Here is a 21,850-nt window from a genome sequence, read left to right on the forward strand (position 1 = left end):
TGTGCACTGCACCACCGCCCGTGTGCACTGCACCAGTACCCGTGTGCACTGCACCAGCACCCGTGTGCACTGCACCACCGCCCTTGTGCACTGCACCAGTACCCGTGTGCAATGCACCAGCACCCCCAGGCAATCTGTCTGTCCATCCATCTGCCTTACACCGCTACCCCCCCAACCCCACCCATCCATGCACCCCCACCCACCCCCACCTACAGATTCCTCAGCCAGCCAGCCACCCACCCATCCCTCCACCCACCCACCCACCTATCTGTCTGTTCCTCCCCCCATCTGTCTGTCCATCCTATTGTCTGTACACCACCACCCCCGGTCCAACTGTGCGTCCATCCCTCCCTTAACCCACCCACCTGTCTCTGTCCATTGGTGTGTCCGTCTGTCCATACACCCACCCATTCATCCCTTCATCCATCCACCCATCCATCCATCCATCCATCCATCCGTCCATCCATCCATCCATCCATCCATCCATCCATCCATCCATCCATCCATCCATCCCCACCCACCCATCCATCCATCCATCCATCCCCACCCATCCATCCATCCATCCATCCATCTGTCCCCATCCATCCATCCATCTGTCCCCATCCATCCATCCATCCATCCCCACCCATCCATCCATCCATCCGTCCCCATCCATCCGTCCCCATCCATCCGTCCATCCATCCATCCGTCCCCATCCATCCATCCGTCCATCCGTCCATCCATCCATCCATCCGTCCATCCATCCCCACCCATCCATCCATCCGTCCATCCATCCATCCATCCATCCATCCATCCATCCCCACCCATCCACCCATCCATCCATCCGTCCATCCCCATCCATCCATCCATCCGTCCATCCATCCATCCCTCCATCCCCATCCATCCATCCATCCGTCCATCCCCATCCATCCATCCATCTCTTCATCCATCCACCCCCCCATCTGTCCCTCCATCTGTCTGTTGTCTCCCCATTCCCCCGCCAGCTCCCTGCCCCCCAGGCCTCAGCTCTCCCCGAACCACCTCCTGCAGCCCCAACCCCGCTCCCCTCCCGCAGCAGAAGAAGACACCAGAATTGAACATCTCCCCGAGGGGGGACACACTGCTATTTTATTAAGGGGGAGGTGGGGCCCCCCCCGGGTGCTGGGGTGCCCTCTGCACCAGCTCAGTATGTCCGCACCTTCACCTCCCTCGTCTCTGTCACCACCTTGCTGTCAGCCACCCTCTGGGTGCTCCGCTGCGTGGTGGCCGTTGTCTCCTTCTCCAGGGCGTCCTGCAGGCTGCGGGGTGCGTGGGGGTGGCTCAGGGCACTGGGGGTGCCCCAGGGTGCCCCCTCCCCATGCCTGGCCCCCGTTGGATGTGTCCCCCCCCCTTCCCTGTGTCACCCCAAGGGACCGAGAGGTGACGGATGCTAGGTGCATCCTGGAGGATGGAGTTGGGGCTCATCCTGGCTGGATGCCACCACTGTCCCCTCGCTATCCCCAGGGTATCCTAAAGGATGGGACCTGGACATCCCATCAGCCTAGGATCATCCCTACTGGACGTCACCAGTGTCCCCTTGCTGTCCCCAGAGTGTCCTGAAGGATGGAGCTGGGACATCCCATCACCCAGGGCTCATCCCCACCACTGTCCCCTTGCCATCCCTGGAGAATCCTGAATATGGGACCTGGAACATCCCAGCACCCAGGGATCATCCCCACTGGATGACACTGCTGTCCCTAGGGGTATCCCAAAGGATGGGACCTGGGACATCCCATCAGCCTGGGCTCATCCCCCACTGGATGCCACCGCTGTCCCCCAGGGTATCCTAAAGGATGGGACCTGGACATCCCAATTATCCCAGGGATCATCTCCATGGGATGTCACCGCTGTCCCTTTGCCACCCCTGGAGCATCCTGAAGGATGGAGCTGGGACATCCCACCACCCAGAGCTCATCCCCAGTGCTGCCCCCCACCCCAATCCCCCCATGCCAGCCCCAGCACCCCCCCACCCCCGGCACCCCCCACCCCACCCCTCTACCTGAAATCCTCCCCCCCCCTCCAGCAGCCGGTGGTAAGTCGCGATCCTCGTCCTCCAGCTTGCCCTTGACGTCCCGCAGCGCCTGGTACTCCTGCGCCTGGCGCTGCAGCTCCTGCCGCAGCTGCAGCAGCTCCGCCCTCGGCGCGCAACACCAGTGCGCCCAGTTGCTCCAGCTGCGCTGCATAGCGTGTCTCCACCTCCGCCAGGTTGGCCTCCAAGCCGGCCTTCTGCAGAGCATCACCCCAGGTTCAGGCCCCCCCCCGAGGGCAGCTCGGCGCCCCCCCACCCAGGGGTGCATAGGGGTGGGGTATGGGTGCTGTTTCGGGGGGGCACCTGGTTTCGGAGGGACTCCAGGTCGATCTCCAGGGTTTGGACGGAACGACGGGAGGTCCACCACAGTGCTGCGGGCTGCGTCGATGTCCTTGGTGCTCTGTGTGATCTCGATGGTGCTCTCGGTGATCTGGGGGGGGCGCACAAGTGGGGTTTGGGGGTCAGCACCTCAGCCCGGCCCACCATGGCCACCCCAACCCATGGAGGGGGCACGGCAGGTGAAACCACCCCAGGGAGTGCCAACCCCAAGGATCTGTAGGATGGGGGTCCTCCAAGAACATCCTCAACGTTGGAGCAGGACCCCCTGGAGAAGGTCCCCACCGAGCCTGGGGTCCCTATGGGACAGGGGTCACCCCAGGAATGACCCCACTGGTGGAGCAGGACCCTCTGGAGAAGGTCCCCACTGAGCTTGGGGTCCCTATGGGACAGGTGACTGTCCCCAGTGTTGGAGCAGGGAGACTCCCAGGTTGTCCCCCTCATGGGGTGCCTTTGGGGAACACCCCCATGCCAGAACCCCCCCCCCCCCGATCGCAGTCCCCCTTGTCAACACCCCCAGATGATCACTCCATCCACCATGGCTTGACGTTCCTCACGGGGGAGGACACTCCCATGGGCCCCCCCACAGCTGCCTGAAGACCACTGAGTGCCCCCCCGGCGCGGGTTGGGGCGGGGGGCACGGACCCACCTGCCGCCCCCATTGCTTCTCCAGGTCCTCCAGGTTCTTCTGGGCCAGGGCGTCATACTGCGCCCGGATCTCGGCCATCACCTTGCCCAGGTCCTGCGACTTGGGCGCGTCCACCTCCACTGTCAGCGCCGACTCGGAGACCTGGGCCCGGAGGGTCTTCACCTCCTGGGGGGCAGTGGGGGGCTGGCGTCAGTGGGGGGATCCCCACCAGCCCAGCCCCCCCCCCCCCCCCCCCCCCCCCCCCGCCATCCCAACCTCCTCGTGGTTCTTCTTCATGAAGATGAGCTCCTCCCCTGAGGGACTCGATCTCGCCCCTCCAGCTGCAGCCGCGCCATGTTGGTGTCGTCCAGGACCTTGCGCAGCCCCCGCGATGTCGTTCTCCACTGAGAGCCGGATGGCCAGCTCCGCCTCGTACCTGGCGGCACCGTGCTGGGTGGCCCCGCCACGGCCACCCGCCTGTCCCCCACCCTGTCCCATCCCTGTGGTCCTACCCCAGTCCCACCCCCATCCCCATCCCACCCCTGTCCTCACCCCCATCCTGGTCTCCATCAACATTCTTACCCCACTCCTGTCCCTCCTGCCACCTCCACCCCACCCCTGCCCTTCTCCCTGTCCCCATCCTCATCCCTGTCCCCGTGTCCTACCCCTGTCCCCCCCCCATCCCCCCCCCATCCCATCATCAGCTCCATCCCATCCCTGCCCTCACCCCCATCCTTGCCTCCATCGATGTTCTTACCCGGCTCCTGTCCCTCCTGTCCCTCCCTGTCCTTGTCCCTGTCCCCACTGCCACTCCCATTTCCACTCTTGTCCTTATCATCCCTGTCCCCATCCTCATCCCTGTCCCCATCCCCATTCCCACCCCATCCCCATCCTACTCCCCACTCCTGGCCCCAATCCCATTCCTGTTCCCAGCCCCATTCCCACCCCTATTCCCCTATTCCCATTCCCATTTCTGTTCTCGTCCCCATTCCCAGCCCCATCCCAAACCCATTCCCAGTCTCACTCCCACCCCATTCCCACCCCATCCAATCCCATTCACATCCCATCCCAAACCCATTCCCACTCCATCCCATTCCCATTCCCAGTCTCACTCCCGGCCCCATTCCCACCCCATCCCAAACCCATTCTCACTCCATCTCAGTCCCATTCCCAGTATCACTCCCACCCTATTCCCACCCCATCCCAACCCCATTCCCAATCCCACCCCCAGTATCACTCCCACCCCCATTCCCACCCCATCCCAATCCCATTCCCACCCCATCCCAATCCCCTCCCCCAGTCTCACTCCCACCCCATCTCAATCTCATTCCAACTCCAACCCAATCCCATTCCCAGTCTCACTCCTGCCCCATTCCCAACCCCATCCCTGCCCCATTCCCAGCCCCATGCCCACCCCATGCCCACCCCATGCCCGCCCCCATTCCCGGCCCTCACTTGACCCTGAAGTCGTCGGCCGCCAGCCGCGCGTTGTCCATCTGCAGCACCGTGCGGGCCGTTCGCCACCGTCGCCTTGAAAATCTGGGGGGGGGGACACGGGGGGGGGATGACACAGGGCACGGCCGTGACACTGTCACCGGGGCGCGGGCACCCCCCCCCGCGCCACCCCCACCCCCCGCCACCCCCCCGTGCCACCCACGTCACCGTCACCGGTGCCACCCTGGCAGCTGCCCGTGCTCCCGCGGGGGGGCCGGGGGAGCCGCACCCAGGAAGAGCGGTGATAAAAATGGGGTGGGGGCAAAAGGGGGACGACAGGTGTCCGGGTGGGTTGGGGGGACCCTGGGGCTCAGTGACCGGCTGCGGGGGCAGAGTGGGGGCTGCGGTGGCTCCAACACTGCCCTGCCCCGTGCCCTTGGTCATGTCCCTTTGGCCCCCGCCCTGAGGTGCAGCCCCCCAGGGGGGCACAGCCCCACACCCCTCCACATACACAACACCCCCAACCTCAACCGCCTCCCACCCTGGTGCAAAGCTCACCCAGCCCCACCAGGGTAATACTCAGCGCCATGGGGCCACCAGCCCTGGGACCACCAGCCCTGGGGCCACCAACCCTGGGACCACCAACTCTGGTTGCCACCACCCCTGGGACCATCAGCTCTGGGGCCACCACCCCTGGGACCACCAGCTCTGGGACCACCAGCCCTGGTACCACCAACCCTGGGGCCACCACCCTGGGGCCACCAACCCTGGGGCCACCAATCCTGGGACCACCATCCTGGGGCCACCACCCCTGGGGCCACCACCCCTGGGGCCACCACCCTGGGGCCACTACCCCTGGGGCCACTGGCTACCCCCCCGCCAGGCCCCCACCTTGTCCCGCAGGTCCTCGATGGCCTCCCAGTGGTGGCCCCAGTCCTGGGTGCTGGGACCTTTGCTGGCCATGAACTCGCGGATCTGGACCTCCAGCCGCCGGTTGTCCCTGCTCCAGGCTCCGGACCTTCTCCAGGTAGGTGGCCAAGCGCTCATTGAGGTCCTGCATCGTCTCCTTCTCGTTGGCCACCACGCCAGAGCCCGTCAACATCGTGGTAGCCCCATAGCCGGCCCCATAGCCTGCCCCATAGCCACCCCCAGCACTGGTCACACTGGTGGTGCGGGTGACAGAGATACGGGACCCCGAGCCCCCCGCCCCGGCGTAGACACTGGCCGCGCTGCCCAGGGGGCCGAAGCGGTGGCTGGTGGCGCGGTGGGAGCCGCTGTAGGTGCTGCGGTGGGAGAAGCTCATGGTGTCGCTGGCTGGAGCTGGCCGGGTGGACGCGGGACGGGGCGGACGGACGGGATTTATAACCGGGAGGGGCGGCCCCACGGCACCTCCCCACGGCACCGCTTGGCCCCACGCCCGGCACGGGAGGGGTGGGGGTGGGGGGGGCTGGGGCCGGCCGAGCCCTTTGTTCCTGGGGCGTGATGGGCCCCACAACCAGTGGGGCACAGGGTGGGGTGAGGGGGTCTGCCCCATAACCAGTGGGGTGCAGGGCAGAGGGATGGGGGTCTGCCCCATAACCGATGGGGGTGTACGGTGGAGGGATGGGGGTCTGCCCCATAACCCCTGTGGGGCGCAGGGCAGAGGGACGGGGCTCAGCCACATAACCCATGGGGTCCAGGATGTGGGGACGCGGCTCAGCCCCACACATTTCGGGGTACCCCACAGCTCCAGCTGTCCCCACCAGTTCACACCAGCCCCACATCACCCCACTGATCCACCCCCCCACCCCCAGCGATCCCCACCGGGGGGCGGCAGGACACCCCCCCCCAGGGTTCCTGGGGTCCACAGGCGGGGCCGGGGAGGGGGTGTCCCCCCGTGGGGACAGTCCTGGGACTCGGGGACCCCCCCAGCCCCCCAGCTGCAATCCATGGGGCGGGCAGCCCCATAGGCTACGGGGCCCCCTCCCCGCACCAGGCACGGAGGCGCATTCCAGCCTTATCTGCAGCAGCTGGGGGGGCCGGAGCCCCCCGGGGGCGTGGGGCAGGGCACGTCCCCACTCTGCGGGGTCAGAGAGGGCAGCGATGGCCTTGGGGGGGCGGGGGGGTCCTGGGGGGCTGTGGGGGGTGTGCCCTGCCCCACTGCAGGCGTGGAAGGCGCAGCTTTGCACGGGAACGCTCTCTGCAGGGGCGTGCAGCTTTGCACGAGCACACACTGATGCACGAGTGTGCACGTCTGCGTGCGAACACCCCCCGCACGGCTGCATGCTTTGCACCAGCACGCACATCTGCGTGAGAGCATGCCTTTGCACAGCTGCACAGTTTGCAGGAAAGTGCCTTTGCACAAGCACGCACCCTTGCAGGAACACCCGCCTCGCACCAGCTTGCACCAGCGCACACATTTGCACGGTGCACTTTTGCACGAGCACGCCCCTTCGTGCAGCTCGCACAAGCGCGCCCCGTCACAAAACCTCTCCGTGTTCGTGCACTTTTGAACGGCACCGTCACCTTGCACGCACGCCCACCTTTGCACGATCACACTGGCAGAACCCCTCGCCGTGCGCAGCCATGCACCTTTGCACGCACGTTTGCACGGCCCCACGCGCCGGGGGGCTGCGGGGGGGGGGCTCCTGCCCCCGCCCCCCCCCAGGGTTCCTGGCCCTACCTGTGTTTGCTCGGCTGGGCCATAAAGGGGTGCGGTGCGGCGGGGGGGGGGGGGAGGGGGGAGGGGGGGCTGTGCTGCCCCACCCTCCCCTTGGCCCTCCCAGGGAGTGGGGGGGGGGCATGGCATAGCCCCCCGGGGGGGCTCGGGGCTGCCCCCAGCCTGGCCCCATCCTTTGCCCTGCGAAATGTGGGGGGAGAGTGGCCCCGCGCTGCCCCTGCCCCATTTTGCCCCACTCCTGTCCCAGTCCTGCCCCGTTCCTGCCCCACTCCAGCCCCATTTTGCCTATTTACCCCATTTTGCCCTGTTCCTGCCCCATATTGCCCCATCCTGCCCCGTTCCTGCCCCACGTTGCCCCATCCTGTCCCATCCTGCCCCACTTTGTCCCATTCCTGCCCCATCTTGCCCCGTCCTGCCCCACTTTGTCCCATTCCTGCCCCATCTTGCCCCATCCTGCCCCATTCCTGCCCCACGTTGCCCCATCCTGTCCCATCCTGCCCCACTTTGTCCCATTCCTGCCCCATCCTGTCCCATCCTGCCCCACTTTGTCCCATTCCTGCCCCATCTTGCCCCGTCCTGCCCCACTTTGTCCCATTCCTGCCCCATCTTGCCCCATCCTGCCCCATTCCTGCCCCACGTTGCCCCATCCTGTCCCATCCTGCCCCACTTTGTCCCATTCCTGCCCCATCCTGTCCCATCCTGCCCCACTTTGTCCCATTCCTGCCCCATCTTGCCCCATCCTGCCCCACGTTGCCCATTCCTGTCCCATCCTGTCCCATCCTGCCCCACGTTGCCCCATGTTGCCCCACGCCGCCCCGCTGTGCCCCCCAGCAGGACTCTGCCCCACGCCGGCCCTTGTCCCGCTGCCAACCCTGCGCCATTTGGGCGCCTTCGCGGGCGCCGCAGTGGCTCCGCCGGGGCCGGGAAATGGAGGTGCTGGAGCAGCGCGGGGGGGGTGAGCCGGGGGGGCCCAGGGGTCTGACCCACCTTGGGGTCCCCACCCTGGGGTCCCCCCGGGGGGGTCCCTGTGGTGTGGGATGCCACGGTCACAGAGGGTCCCCCCCTGAGGTCCCCACAGAAGCCCCCCTGGGGTCCCTGGTCACGGAGGGTCCCCCCTGAGGTCCCCACAGAGCCCCCCTGGGGTCCCTGGTCACGGAGGGTCCCCCCCTGGGGTCCCCGCAGTGCCCCCCCGGGGTCCCTGTGGTGTCTGACCCCCCTGTGCCAGCAGCGTTTGCCCCCCGGCGCTGCCCCAAGCCCCCCCCATGTCCCTGGGACCCCCTTGCCACCACCTTGGGGCGATGCCCCACACGGTGGCTGGACATGGTGTGGGGTGTGGGGGTGCTCAGGGGGCTCCCCAAGACCCCCCACCTCCACGCTGTGCTTTGGGGACCCCCCATGGGGGCAGGAGGACCCTGTGACCCCGCTGCTGATGGGGTGGGGGGCTGGGGGCCATTCCCCAGCCTGGCCTCTTATCAGGCACATTCCTGCCGTGCCGGTGGGGCTGGAGTGGCTGGGAGCAGCCATGTCTCACCCCCCCCCCCCCCCCCCCCCCCCCCCCCGGCGCCCCCCACCCCCGGAGGCCACCAGAGCTCCCGCAGGGGCCATAAACTGAGATGAAAGACCTGGACCTGCAGCTGATAAAGGTCAGCCACGGCCCCCCCGCGCCCCCCCAGCCCTCAGTGCTTCAGGGGCTGGACCTAGGGACCCCCCCCCCCCCCAGCCCTGCTCAGCACCCTGAGGGATGCTGGATGTGACCCCGGCCAAGGCCCCCATCACCATGGTGGCATCTCCAAGGGGGTGACCTGGGTACTGGGTGGTCCAGGGCCACTCTCTGCCTCCATGGCCTCATGGAGGACACTTGGGGACACGGGGACCCCTGTTCACATCCCCCCGGAGGTGTGGGGGTCTGGGGGCTGCCCGGCTCCCCCAGGGTTAAGCAGTGCCCAGGTCCTGTGGTGAAGCCACAACTGGGACCCACCATCCTCCTCCTCCCTCCCAAGCCCTGCTCAGGGGGTGCTGGGGGGCACCCAGTGGGGTCCCCTCTCTGCCCCTTCACCCCCAAGGGCACCCTTGAGGTTCTGCCTGCATGGGGACAAGGAGGTGGCATCTGTCCCCAGCCCCCTGGGGACACACCCTGAGCCACCTCCTGTCCTCAGGAGGAACCTGGACATGTGGGGGGACCCCAACCCAGCCAGGGCACACCGAGGGGGGGTCCTGCACCCATGGGTGCACACCCAGACCACCCAGCACCCTGCAGGGGTCCTGCCTTTGCGTGGCATCAGGGAAGGGGGTGCATTCCCCCCGGACCCCCCCCTCTGGGGGGGGCAGCTAGTGGGGGACAGTGGGTGCCACCCATCAGTGCCACCCCACAGCAAACTGCAGCTTTGTCCCCCACTCAAAACGGGGTGCAGGGACCCCCCAGCTCCTCGGGGGGAGACACTGAGGGTGATGCTGATCCTGGGGGGCTTCAGGATGAGCGGCAGCCCCATGGGGGGGGTCTGTCCCACCTGGGGGGACTGGGATGGAGGCGGGTGGGGGGGGATTTATGGCTGAGCACCCCCTGGCGTGGGACCACCCACCCGTAGGGCCGAATGAATGCGAGGTTTGCCCGTGGTGGCAATCTGGGGGTCAGGGGTGTTGCTTTGCCCCCCTCCCCAGCCTGTTTGCCCCCCCGCCCCGTGCCCCTCTGCCTCCACCCAAGGGGGGGGGGCAAGGCCGGGCAGCCCTGGCCAGCAGCCACCCAGGTCAGGTTGCCTGTTGAGCCTAATCCAGAGCGGCGCTGGGGGACTCCTGGGGGCTTCGCGGGGGCCGGCGGGGGGTTCCACACCCCACCGGGACCTGGCGCCCACCCAGCGCCCCCCCCGGCCAGCGGCATCTCCGTGGGGAGGGAAGTATTTGCCTGGGTTGCAAATTCCTTCCAGATAAGAGAAGCTGGGCGGGATGGAGAGCTGCTCCTGGGGTGGAGAACCTCTGGGGTGGGGATGGGGGGTGGGTAGGGGGGTGGGAGGGGGTGGGAGAGCTTCTCGGGGGGATGGAGAGCTTCTCTGGGGGTGGGAGAGCTTCTTTGGGGGGTGGGAGAGGTCCTTGGGGGGGTGGGAGAGCTTCTCTGAGTGATGGAGAGCTTCTTTAGGGGGTGGGAGAGCTTCTCCAGGGGGTCTCTGGGGAGTCAGATTGCTCCTCCAGGAGGTGGAAGGTCTTTGTTGGGAGGTGGAGAGTTTCTCAGGGGGATGGAGAGCTGGGCCGGTGGGTGGGTGAATAGCTGGAAGGGTGGGTGGTTGAGCCCAGCCAAGGATGGAAGGACAGGCAGCTGGGTAGCCAGGGGGGTGCCTGCATGGGGGGCTCTGGCTCGAGCTGGACAGATGAAGGGAGGGTGGATGGGGGTCTAGAGGGGTGGGTGGTTGCCCAGGTCTGGCCAAGGCTGGACACCATGGGATGAATGGACACCTAGAAGGAGAGTGGGTGGGCGGCTCTGGGCAGGGGTGGGCAGGTGGGTGGGTGTAGGCATGAGCACGGGCGGGATGCCAGGGCTGGCTCCGTGAACAGACGGACCTACCCCCTGGGGAGGTGTGGAGGTGGCCTCATGGGTTCATCCTGCACCAGCTGGACCCCCGGGTTGCCCCCCCAGGGCTGCCCCAGCGCTGCCCTTTGTGCAACGAAACAAAGACAAAATCAACCCCGGGAAACTCCGGATCCTGCCCGCGGGTGCCGGGTGCTGGGTGCCACGCGCCGTCTCGGCCCAGTGCCCGCCGCTCCCGTGCGGGACAAGCCTGGTCCTGAGCCACCGCCGCGCCCGTGTCCCCATCCCAGCCCTCCTGCTGCCCGTGCGTCCCTGCAAGCTGGAGCGGCAGGTGGAGAGCTGTATGGCACGGCATGGCACGGCATGGCATAGCATGGTATGGCACAGTGTGGCATGGCATGGCATGGCATGGCACAGCACAGCACGACATGGCACAGCATGGCATGGCACAGCATGGCACAGCACGACATGGCATAGCATGGTATGGCACAGTGTGGCATGGCATGGCATGGCATGGCACAGCACAGCACGACATGGCACAGCATGGCATGGCACAGCATGGCACAGCACGACATGGCATAGCATGGCATGGCACAGTGTGGCATGGTATGGCATGGCATGGCACGGCACAGCACAGGACTACATGGCACAGCACAGCACGACATGGCACAGCACAGCACGGTGTGGCATGGCACAGCACAACACAGCACAGCATGACACGGCACAGCATGGCATGGCACGGCACAGCATGGCACAACGTGGTGGGGACTCTGTATGGGTGCTGATCCTGACCCGGGGGGATCAGGTGCTCGGTCCAGCTGCTAAGCAGCCACAAACACACAAAATGTTCCTTTTTTGTGGGTTTTTCTCTGTTTTCAGGGCCAGGCTCTGTGCGGGCAGGGGGGCACGGGGGGCAGGGGGGCTGATGGGGCTGGCTCAGTGCCTGGGGACACGGGCCTGGGGACATAGTTTGGGGACAGGGGCTGGGGACACAAGGCTGGGGACAGGAGCTGGGGACACAGCTTTGGGGATATAGGTTGGGGACAGGGGCTGGGGACATAGATTGGGGGACCCGGGCTGGGGACCCGGGGACCCCGGCACTCTCCAGCCGAGCTGGGTGCGAGGCTCAGTGTGCCTACGGCGGGAGGGGGGGGAGGCGGCAGCCGGGTTCCCTGGCCAGCTCCAGCCCCCCCACCCGGGGTCTCCCCGCCCTCAGCCCCCGCCCCTCCCGCCGGCAGCCCGCGCTCCGGGGGGCAGGACCGGCCCGGCGCATCCCGGCGCATCCCGGCGCATCCCGCCGTCCCGGCGGACCCGAAGGGGTTAAGGCGCAGCAGGTGCGCTCCCGTCCCTCCCATCCCGCTCCCCTCCCCCGGCTCCGGGATTTAAACCCGGGGCTGCGCACCCCGCCCCGGATCCGTCCTCCACAACCCGTCGTGCCCGTCCTGCCTGTCCTGCAACCGGCTCCTGCCGCGCCTCCCAGCCCTCTTGCAACCCTCTTGCAACCTCTTTGCAAGCCCCTTCCAACCTCCTTCCAACCTCCTTCCAGCCTCCTTCCAGCCTCCTTCCAACCTCCTTCCAGCCTTCCAACCCCCTTGCCCATCTTCCAACCTTCTCCCAACCTTCCGACCGCCTTGCCCACCTCCCAAGCTCCTTGCCCACCTCCTCCCCACTCACCATGTCTGTCACCATCACCAGGAAGACCGTGCGAAGCAGCTCGGCCGTACCCGGCCGTTCCTTCAGCTCCCACTCCTACACCGCAGGCCCTGCCGTGAGGATGAGTACGGCCTCAGCCATCGGTGCCTACGGTGGGAGCCGCTACGGCGCTGGGTTGTACCGGGGTCCAGCTGTTGTGCCCGGGACAGGGGGCGGCATCACAGCCGTCAGTGTCAACCAGAGCCTCCTGACGCCCCTCAACCTGGAGATCGACCCCAGCATCCAGCGGGTGCGCAAGGAGGAGAAGGAGCAGATCAAGACCCTCAACAACAAGTTTGCCTCCTTCATCGACAAGGTGGGGCTGGGCTGGGGTGAGACCCCATGGGGAGAGGGCTGGGACCACCCTTTGGAGCTCCTGAGCCCCTCAGGGACCTCCTGGCCCCTTCAGGCACATCCTGAGCCCCTTGGGGACATTGTGACCCCCCTCAGGGACCTCCTGAGCCCCTTGGGGACCTCCTGGCCCCTTCAGGCACATCCTGAGCCCCTTGGAGACGTTGTGACACACTCGGAGAAGTCCTGACCCCCTCGGTGACATGCTGGCCCCCATGGGGACACCCAGACCCCCATGGGGACACCCTGACCCCTTTGGGCACATTTTGGACCCCCTTGGGGACCTTCTGGCCCTCCTGGGGACACCCAGACACCCTTGGAGACATCCTGACCCCTTTGGGCACATTTTGGACCCCCTTGGGGACCTCCTGGCCTCCCCTGGGGACACGCAGCTGGCTGTGGGGACACCCGGTCCCCTCCCAGGGCTGGGGACATGGCGGCTGAGCTGGCGGGCAGGGATCGGCGCCAGGGCGGGATGGGGGGGGGGCATTGTTGCTGTGGGGAGCAGCGGGGGTCCCCCCCCCGAGGAAGCAGCTAGCGCTGGGGTGGGCGCCCCCCTCCCACGGCACCCAGCACCCTCCTCCCCCCTGCACCCGCTTCCAGGTGCTCCGCTGGGGCTGCGCTCCTTGCCCCGGCGCAGGCTGGCGGGAGGACGGGGGTCCCCTGGGGGTCCCCCCACGTTCCAGCCAGCACCCCAGGCTCGGACCCCAGGTGGCACCTGAGACCCCAGGCTTGTGCCCCAGAGCTACCCCAGGACTGCACCCAGGGCTCCCAGACTTACACCCCCCACTCCAGAAGCATCCCAGACCCGGGTTGCACCCCGGGACCCCAGAATTTTGCCCAAGACCCCCTGGCTTGTGCTTGGGACCCCAGATTTGCTCCCAGGACCCCAGATTTGCCCCCTGCCGCCCCTCTCACCCTCTGCCCCTTGCAAACCAGCACGCAGGACTCCCCAGCCTTGCACCCAGGACTCCAGCCTTACACCTCTGCTCCAGTTTGCCCCCAGGACCCCAGATCTGCCCCCAGGACCCCAGATTTGTCCCCTGCCACCCCTCTCACCCACCTCAGCCTCTGCCCCTCGCACCCCAGCACCGAGCACCCACCTCCATGACCCACCCCATGTACCAGAGCCCACCCCCAGGGAGGGATCCATGGCAGGGACCCCCAGGGAGGGATCCAGAGGAGGGGGGGATGATGCTGACCCCCCCTGCTCCGGCAGGTCCGGTTCCTGGAGCAGCAGAACAAGATGCTGGAGACCAAGTGGAGCCTGCTGCAGACGCAGAAGACCACCCGCAGCAACATGAGCGGGCTCTTCGAGGCGTACATCAGCAGCCTGCGCCGCCAGCTCGAGGGCCTGGGCCAGGAGCGCCTGCGCCTGGAGGCCGAGCTGGGCAACATGCAGGGGCTGGTGGAGGAGTTCAAGAACAAGTCAGTCCCCCCCGGCCCCCCGAGCCCCAGCCCGGCTGCTCATGCCCCTCTGAGGGTGGCTGCTGTGGTGGGCGCGGGTGGGGATGTGTCACGGGCTCCCCCTGTGCTGTCCCCACCTGTGGGTGCTGTGTCCCACTGTGTCCCTGAGGTGCTGGTGGGTGGTTGGGGGTGCTGGGATGGGGTGGGAGCGTCCCCTCCGGCTGTCACTGCAGGGTAGGGGGGTTCTTGCGCTGCAGGGGGCACTCTGTTGGATGGGTCCCTGTGTCCTCATACCTACGTGTCCCCATGCCCCTGCAACCCTGTGTCCCCATATCCCCACATCCCTGCATCCCTGTGTCCCTGTGTCCCCATATCCCCATGTCCCTGCATCCCTGGGTCCCTATATCCCCATGTCCCCATGCCCTTGCATCCCTGTGTCCCCATACCCCATATCCAAATGTCCCTGCATCCCTGTGTCCCCATACCCCATATCCACCTGTCCCTGTGTCCCCATGTCCCTGCACCCCAGTGTCCCCCACGCCTGGCTCCAAGCCCTCCCCTCCTCTCCAAGGTACGAAGAAGAGATCAACCACCGCACCGAGAAGGAAAATGAGTTTGTTCTGCTCAAAAAGGTGAGGGGGGTGCCCGGGTCTGTGGGGGGGGTGGGGTGCTGGCGGGGCCGGGGGGGCTGACAGGCTGGTGCTGCCCCCCAGGACGTGGATGAAGCCTACATGAACAAGGTGGAGCTGGAGTCGCGGCTGGAGAGCTTGACCGACGAGATCAATTTCTTGAGACAGCTTTACGATGAGGTAGGGGGTCCCCTCCTTTGGGGGGGGGGGGGGCACACGTGCACCGAGTTGTGGGTGCTCAGCCCGGCCCCCTGCTCCTTGCCTGCAGGAGCTCCGGGAGCTGCAGTCCCAGATCTCCGACACCTCCGTTGTCCTCTCCATGGACAACAACCGCCGCCTGGACCTGGACGGGATCATCGCGGAGGTGAAGGCGCAGTACGAGGACATCGCCAACCGCAGCCGCGCCGAGGCTGAGAGCATGTACCAGATCAAGGTGAGCCACCGCAGCCTTCCTCCTTCCTCCTCCTCTCCCCGGCTCATACCCGCCACCCCGCCGGGTGAGCCCCCTCCCTGCCCCGGAGCAGGCAGCTGCTGTGTGGGAGAGATCCCAGCTCCGTGCAGAGCCAGCAGCAGCTCCGGCAGCCCTGCCCGCAGCATCCCCCCCGGCGTGGGCACCTCCCGGCTCCTTGCTCCCCGGTTTTGGGGTGTTGGGGGAAGGGGAGCTGGTTTTTTTGGGGGGGATGCCCATCTGTCTGCATCCCACCTGCTCTACCGCCGCAGTATGAGGAGTTGAAGACGACGGCGGGGAAGCACGGCGACGACCCTGCGCAACACCCGCAGCGAGATCAACGAGCTCAACAGGCTGATCCAGAGGATCCAGGCGGAGATCGAGGCGCTCAAGAACCAGGTCTGGGAATGGCCCCTGGGGTGGGAAAGCAGGGAGACGCTGCCCGCTCCCCCCGCTCCTCCCCTCCTCTGCCAGCACCCCCAGTGGCCTCCCCGGGCTTTGAGCTTCCCCAGCCGCCTGTGGACCCCCGCAACCCCCACCCTTGGTAGTCCCAGATGGAAGGAGGGATCCATACGTTGGAGATGTGGAGGGCGTGGGCATAGCCTGTGTGTGGGGGATGCTGGGGGGGGGGGGGCAGGAGATGCTGAGGTGTGGGGGATGTTGTAGGGTGGGGGATACTGGGACGTGGGGGATGCTGGAGGGGGAGAGATGCTGGGGGTGTGGGAGGATGCTGGGAGCAAGGGATGCTGAGGGGCAGGGGGTTTCTGGGGGCGTGAGGGATGATGGGGGGGCCTGGGGTGCTGGGGGTGAGGGATGCTGTGACATGGAAGATGCTGGGACGTGGGGAGTGCTGGGGCACAGGGGATGCTGGGGCAGGGGGGACCCCCGCAGCCCCTTTTCCAGGTCACCCCCTGCCCCGTGGCTGTGCGTTGCAGCGAGCCAGCTTGGAGACCGCCATCGCGGAGGCGGAGGAGTGCGGGGAGCTGGCCCTGAAGGATGCCAAGGGGAAGCTGGCTGAGCTGGAGGCAGCTCTGCAGAAGGCGAAGCAGGACATGGCCCGGCAGCTGCGCGAGTACCAGGAGCTGATGAACGTCAAGCTGGCCCTGGACATCGAGATTGCGACCTACAGGAAGCTGCTGGAGGGCGAGGAGAGCAGGTGGGGGCTCCCCTGTCTCGCTGGCACCTGGAGGGGGTGACACGATGGGTCCCCCATCCCATATCTTGTATCCCACACCCTGCATCCCGGATCCCATGGGCACCCCACGTCCAGAAGGCATCCTGCTGCCCACAGGCATCCTGTGGGTATCCCACGTCCTGTGGGCATCCAATGGGCATCCTGCGTCCCACAGGCATCCTGTATCCCATGAGCATCCCCCATCCCATGGGCACCCCACATCCCATGGGCATCCCACAGCCCCACCCCCCCATATCTGCAGCTCAGGGCTGTGGCCATGACCATGAGGACCCCACGTCCCCCTGCTCACTGCCTCCCCCCAGCCTCAGGCCTGTCCCTTAGCCCCCACCCTGACACCCATCATGTCCCCCCCCGCCCAAATCCCTCCCGGCAGGCTGGAGTCCGGCGTGCAGAACCTCAGCATCCACAGCAAGACGACGGGGTACTCGGGTAAGGTGGGGGGATGATGGGGACCCCTCCTCCTTGGGTGCTACCACTGGGTGCCATGATGCTCATGGCTGGTCCCTCTCCCCCAGCAGCTGGCTTCAGCGGGGGCTTCAGTGGGGGCTTCGGGGGAGGCTTCGGCACCTCCTTTGCCAGCTCTGGCTATGCCGTGCCCCCCCCGGTTCTGGAGAGCGCATCCCTCCCCAAGTCCCCGCGCCATCGTCATCAAGAAGATCGAGACTCGTGACGGCAAGTTGGTGTCTGAGTCCTCCGACGTCCTGGCCAGCTGAGCCCCCTCTGCTGGGGGTCCCTCCGCCAGAGCCACGGGGTCTGGCCTGCAGATGGATGGGACCCCCGACACCCCCCCCCCCCCCCCCCCCCCCCCCCCGGCAAAGGGCAACCTGAGCCAGTGCCCCCCCCCGGGCCCCCCCGAGGGCTCCAATCCCCACCTTGTCCCCAACATCCCCCCTCCCTCCGTCCTGGCTCCTCCCCCCATGTCCCCATCGGAGCTGGGGGAGGGGGGGGAAATGGGGGCCCCCCGGCCCCCTCGAGGGCTCCTGCCGGCTCCGAAGCTGGAATAAAGCCTTCGAAATACAGGGGTCTGGTAAACGCCGGTGCCAGGAGCTGCTACTCACGGGGAGGTGGGGGGGCTGGGACAAGTATCCACGCTGGGTCAGGGGTGCCAGGACCCATCCTGGGGTGCCAGGGTCTGTCTTGGGGTGTTGGGGTCCATCCCTTGGGGGCCAGGGTAGATCCCAAACTTCCAGGCTCCCTCCTGGCGTCCCACAGGCCGGGACCCATCCCTTGGGTACCAGGATCAATCTCTGAGTGCCAGGATCTGTCTTGGGGTGCTAGGACCCCTCCCGGGGTGCCAGGATCCGTCTGGAGATGCTAGGGTCTGTCTGGGTGCCAGGATCCATCCCAAACTGCCAGGGTCCCTCCTGGGGTCTCTTGGGTGCCAGGATCAGTCCCTGAGTGCCAGGTTCTGTCTTGGGGTGCCAGGACCCCTCCCGGGGTGCCAGGATCCATCCCAGCCTGCAAATCCCAGTGCAGCCCGTGCCACACAATGTGTTGTGGCTCCCCAGCACCAGCCCACACGGGCGTTAATTACGGCCCTCATTAGTGCTGGCTGTAACGAGGCTGCGGCCAGCGGTGTTCAAAATCCAAATCCTGCAGGGTTTTCCCCCAGACCAAGGTTCCTGCTGGGATCCAAGTGATGGATCCTCAAGTCTGTCTTGCATCGCCCGGATCCAGGAGCTGCCCCAGGCTCAGCTCCACGGGGTTCTGCAGTGTCTCGGAGGGCTGAGCCCCGGGGTGCTGCCAGCAGGAAAGCTGTGGGAGCCTTTTATTTTCAGCTGCCTCTGCACCCCAAAAAGCTGTGGGATCGCCCCACCTGTGGGGTCTGCTGTGCCAAAAGTGGGGCCAGAGCGGCCCCAGGTCACCCAGGGGGGAGGAGACACCCACTGGGTGCCCACCTGTGTCCCCTCAGTCTGGAGTTGCAGGGAGGGAGTGGAGCAGCCCAGTTTGGGGACCCAGCCCCCTCCCCCCCCCTTGACATCCAGCCCCGGGAACAGGGGGAGGGGGGTGTTTAATGGGGTTTTCCACCCCGACCCCCAGGAGGTGACGGGGGACATGACCAGGGCCATCGGAGCTGCTGGGGGCAGAGACATGGGGGGTGGGGGCCCCGGCTGGGAGCCACCCCCGGGGTGTTCCCGCGGGGGGGGCAGGGGACAGGGACCCTGGCTCGGAGCCGGGATGCAGACGGGGACTTTGCCCTTTGGTTAATAATTAGCGGCACAGGCTCGTCTGGGCTGGGACCGATCCTGCTCCCACGGCGGGGCGGCGGGGGGAGGATTTGGGGGTTCGGGGTGGGCTGCGGGCAGCTTTGGGGGGCCCGTGCCATGGTGGTGGTGGGCTCAGCATCCCCCCGGCACCGCTGGCCCCTCCGGTGACCCCTTAGCGGGGGGGGGGGGGGCTCTGAGATGGGTCTGGGGGGTGTCCCCAGGGTATTGGGGTGCTGCAGGGGTTGGGTGTGCAGCCTCCCGCCTCCCATTCCCGGTCCGGAGGTGACACCTGGCGTTTGCACCATCAGCCTCCGCTGCAATTACCGCTTGCAGCTAATTAACATGCTCCGGGGGTTGGGGGGTGTCCCCTGTCCCCCCCCTTCTCCCTCCTTACAGGGCACGGTGCCCCCAGCCCTACCAGTCTGCACCCCAGGGGCTTGGGGGGGGGTCCCCCTCAGTTTTTGGTGCGGTGAAAGGGGGGGGGCTGCAGGATCAGCCACCGGAGGCTCCCCGCGAGCAGCCCCCCGACACCCCCCGGGCCGGGGGGGCCCCGAGCATCTGGGGGGGCCCTTGGGCCACAGTGGGGCTGGTGCCGGGGTTAGGGTGGGGGTTGACACAGCTGCCCCTCCCTCCAAAAAAAAAAAAAAAAAAGGGGGGGGGTGGGAGCAGCCGCAGTGCACAGGCTTCCCCCCTGCCCGGGGATGGGATTAAAGTGGGGCCACCGCCCTGCACCCCCTTTTCTGCTCCCCCCCCAACTTCAACACCACCCCGACCCTGCCTTGGGGTTGCCTTTGGTGGGTGCCCCGCCCCCCGCCCCCCCCCGGGATGTAACCAGGTCCCTTGGGGCACACCCTGCCTTTGTGGGGCTGGGGGCCGGCTTGAGGGTCACTGGGGTGCTTGGGAGGGAGGAAGGGGTTGGGGACCCCCCAGGGCTTCGTCCTCAGCCCCTATAGCAGCCCCCCCCTCCCGATGGTTTTGGGGTTCACGGGGACGCTGGGGGGCGGCAGAGGAGCAGCGATGGGTGGCGGCGGCTGCAGGTCCGGGGGGGGGGGGGGCGGGGCAGGAGCTTGGGGTCCCCCCTGGTCCCCAGGGAGGGTGGGTGGGGGTAAGCCGAGACTGCGGGGGTCCCAGCCCAGCCCTCACCCCCGGCTTCAGGCCCCCTCCGAGCATCTGGGGGGGCTGGATGCACCCGGGGGCTTGAGGTGGGAGGGGAACAGCCCCGGTGTGGCCGGTGGGCTGAGTCTGGAGGGGGGCCCATGGACCCCCCCGTTGGGCAGAGTTGGGGGTCGTGGGGACCTTGCAGGGAAAACTGAGGCACGGGGCGGGCTGGCCAACCCAACGTCCCGGGACAGCTTGAGCCCCCCAAGGGTGGCAGCTCAGTGGGACCCCCAGGATGCAACCTCGTGCTGCACAGGGTGCCAACTGGAACCAGGGAGGGGGGCTGGAAGGGACCCCCCCCCCCGCCAAAACATCACCGTGTCTGGGTTCCAGCACCACTGCTAAGCATAACCCCCTTCCCGGGGACACACACCCCACAACCCGGGTATGGGGCACCCATGGGTGCTGGCACAGCTGGATCCCGGCTGGCAGGACCAGGCAGGCCCTGGCAGCACTGGGACAGGCTGGGGGGGGGGTCTGGGGGGGGTCTGGGCATGGTGCGGTGCTACTCCGGGTTTCAGTGTCACCCCACCCTGCTGGGACTGGGGACACTGAGGGGGACGACACATGACCTCGAGGGTCCCTGGCATCACCCCGCGGCTTTGTGGGCCCCCGACGGTCCTTGGGGGGGGGTGTGTTTAAAATCACCCACCACCTGCGGAAGAAGTCCCAGGACTGGGGAGGTGATGCCCTGAGTGGGGAAACTGAGGCAGGGATGCAGCTGGGGGACCCCCCAGGGGAGATGGGTCCCCGCTGGCAGGATTTAACCCTACAGAGCATGGCGGGGGTCCATCCCAGGGGGCTGGTGCACCCCAGGCTTTGGGGGGACATGGGGGCAGGCTGAGGCCTGACACAGCTCGTCCCACGGGTGGGGCGGGGCCGTGACTCACCCCACCGACGTGCCCGTGCGCTGCCCACGTGTTTTTCAGGTACCCCCAGGCTGGGAAGGGGGGGTCCCTGCTCCTTTTGGGGTGTCCCAGGGTCTGGGGGGAGTGGGTGGGGGGACCAAGACACCTGGGTTTCTCTTGGGCTGTGGGGGAAGCGGGGTGATGGGGTTTGGGGGTCCTGAGCGCATGGGGGGGGTCAGGGGCTTGTGGTGGGCGCTGGAGGGGACAAGGAGACCCTACCCGGTGGGGGTCTCCTGGCGCCAGGACCCCGGTGGTGGAGGAGGGAGCTGAGCCCCCAGCTCAGGTGCTTTGTGCCCCCCCAACTTTCCTGCTGGAATTGGGACCTGAACCCCCCTTTATGCCTCTGGAGGACCCTCTGAGCCTTCCCCCACCCCAATCCCCCCCAGAACAGGCTTCTTCACCCGCCACCCCCCCACCGTGCCCCCCCCCCCAGCTTTGGGGTCCCCTTTGCCAGCGATGTGATGCTGCAGGGGGGGGTGGGAACAAACAGCACCCATGGAGGGGACCCCCAAAATCCAGGTGCTGAGGCGGCGTGCGCCCACCCTCGCCCGTGTGCAGGGGCGTCTCGGGGGTCCCTGCCCCACAGCGGGGGCTGCCCCCCCCGCGCCGCCGGAGCCCAGGCGTGGCTCGGCCGGGGCGCAGCAGCAAGACCCAGCTTGCACCAGCGTTTCATGCCTGTAATTAGCGTCGGGGGCAGGATCCACCCAAAGCTTCGCTCCTCACATTTTCACACGCACACCCCTGCGCCCTGCCCGGGGTGCTGCCCTCCCCCCGGGAGCCCCCAACCCCCCCTGGCCCCCAGCCCCCCCCCCCCCCCCCAAGCCCCCTCCTGCCCTTTTGGCCTCTTCTCCCCCCGTGACTCCTCATGGGGGTGAAGTGTTCACCCCCTTCCTGGGGTGAAGCATCCCCAGACCCAGCATGTTTTGGGGAGGGTGTTGCTTTTTTGTTTTTATTTTTTGGGAAAACACCCCGGGATCAGGCATGGGGCATCCCCTGGGTGCTGGTCCGGGGGGGGGGCGGGAAACAGGGACGAGGTGGGATGGTGGGGAGGGATGGACTCGTTTTTAGGGGGTTGGGGTGGATGGTTCAGCTTCTGGGAGCATCTCTGCCCTTTAGAGGGTGCTCTGCTTTTGCTGTTGTCGCCCGGCACACCCCAAGGCATGGGATGGGTGGATGGATGGACGGGTGGACGGATGGATGGACAGATACAGGGACATCCCATGGGGTGCAGTGC

At 67.0% G+C, this 21,850-nt stretch overlaps 2 protein-coding genes across 2 annotated transcripts; one reads left to right on the forward strand and one right to left on the reverse strand.

Annotated features, from left to right (window-relative positions):
- Positions 1–1,074: 1,074 nt before the first annotated feature.
- Positions 1,075–5,802, reverse strand: KRT18 (keratin 18). Its single transcript, XM_056322291.1, is given in 15 exon segments — positions 1,075–1,277; positions 2,018–2,034; positions 2,036–2,062; positions 2,064–2,153; positions 2,155–2,244; positions 2,351–2,401; positions 2,403–2,477; positions 3,033–3,197; positions 3,288–3,344; positions 3,347–3,400; positions 3,402–3,447; positions 4,467–4,525; positions 4,527–4,550; positions 5,337–5,447; positions 5,449–5,802. Coding segments are annotated over 15 exon segments (1,281 nt in total). The 5' UTR covers positions 5,749–5,802; the 3' UTR covers positions 1,075–1,162.
- A 6,243-nt stretch (positions 5,803–12,045) lies between these two features.
- KRT8 (keratin 8) lies at positions 12,046–17,362 on the forward strand. Its single transcript, XM_056322499.1, is given in 11 exon segments — positions 12,046–12,629; positions 13,884–14,092; positions 14,643–14,703; positions 14,785–14,880; positions 14,969–15,133; positions 15,421–15,462; positions 15,464–15,547; positions 16,084–16,304; positions 16,717–16,772; positions 16,859–16,977; positions 16,979–17,362. Coding segments are annotated over 11 exon segments (1,464 nt in total). The 5' UTR covers positions 12,046–12,296; the 3' UTR covers positions 17,057–17,362.
- The last annotated feature ends 4,488 nt before the right edge of the window (positions 17,363–21,850 follow it).

Source organism: Falco biarmicus, chromosome 19 (assembly GCF_023638135.1).
Source record: "Falco biarmicus isolate bFalBia1 chromosome 19, bFalBia1.pri, whole genome shotgun sequence".
Lineage (NCBI taxonomy): Eukaryota > Metazoa > Chordata > Aves > Falconiformes > Falconidae > Falco > Falco biarmicus.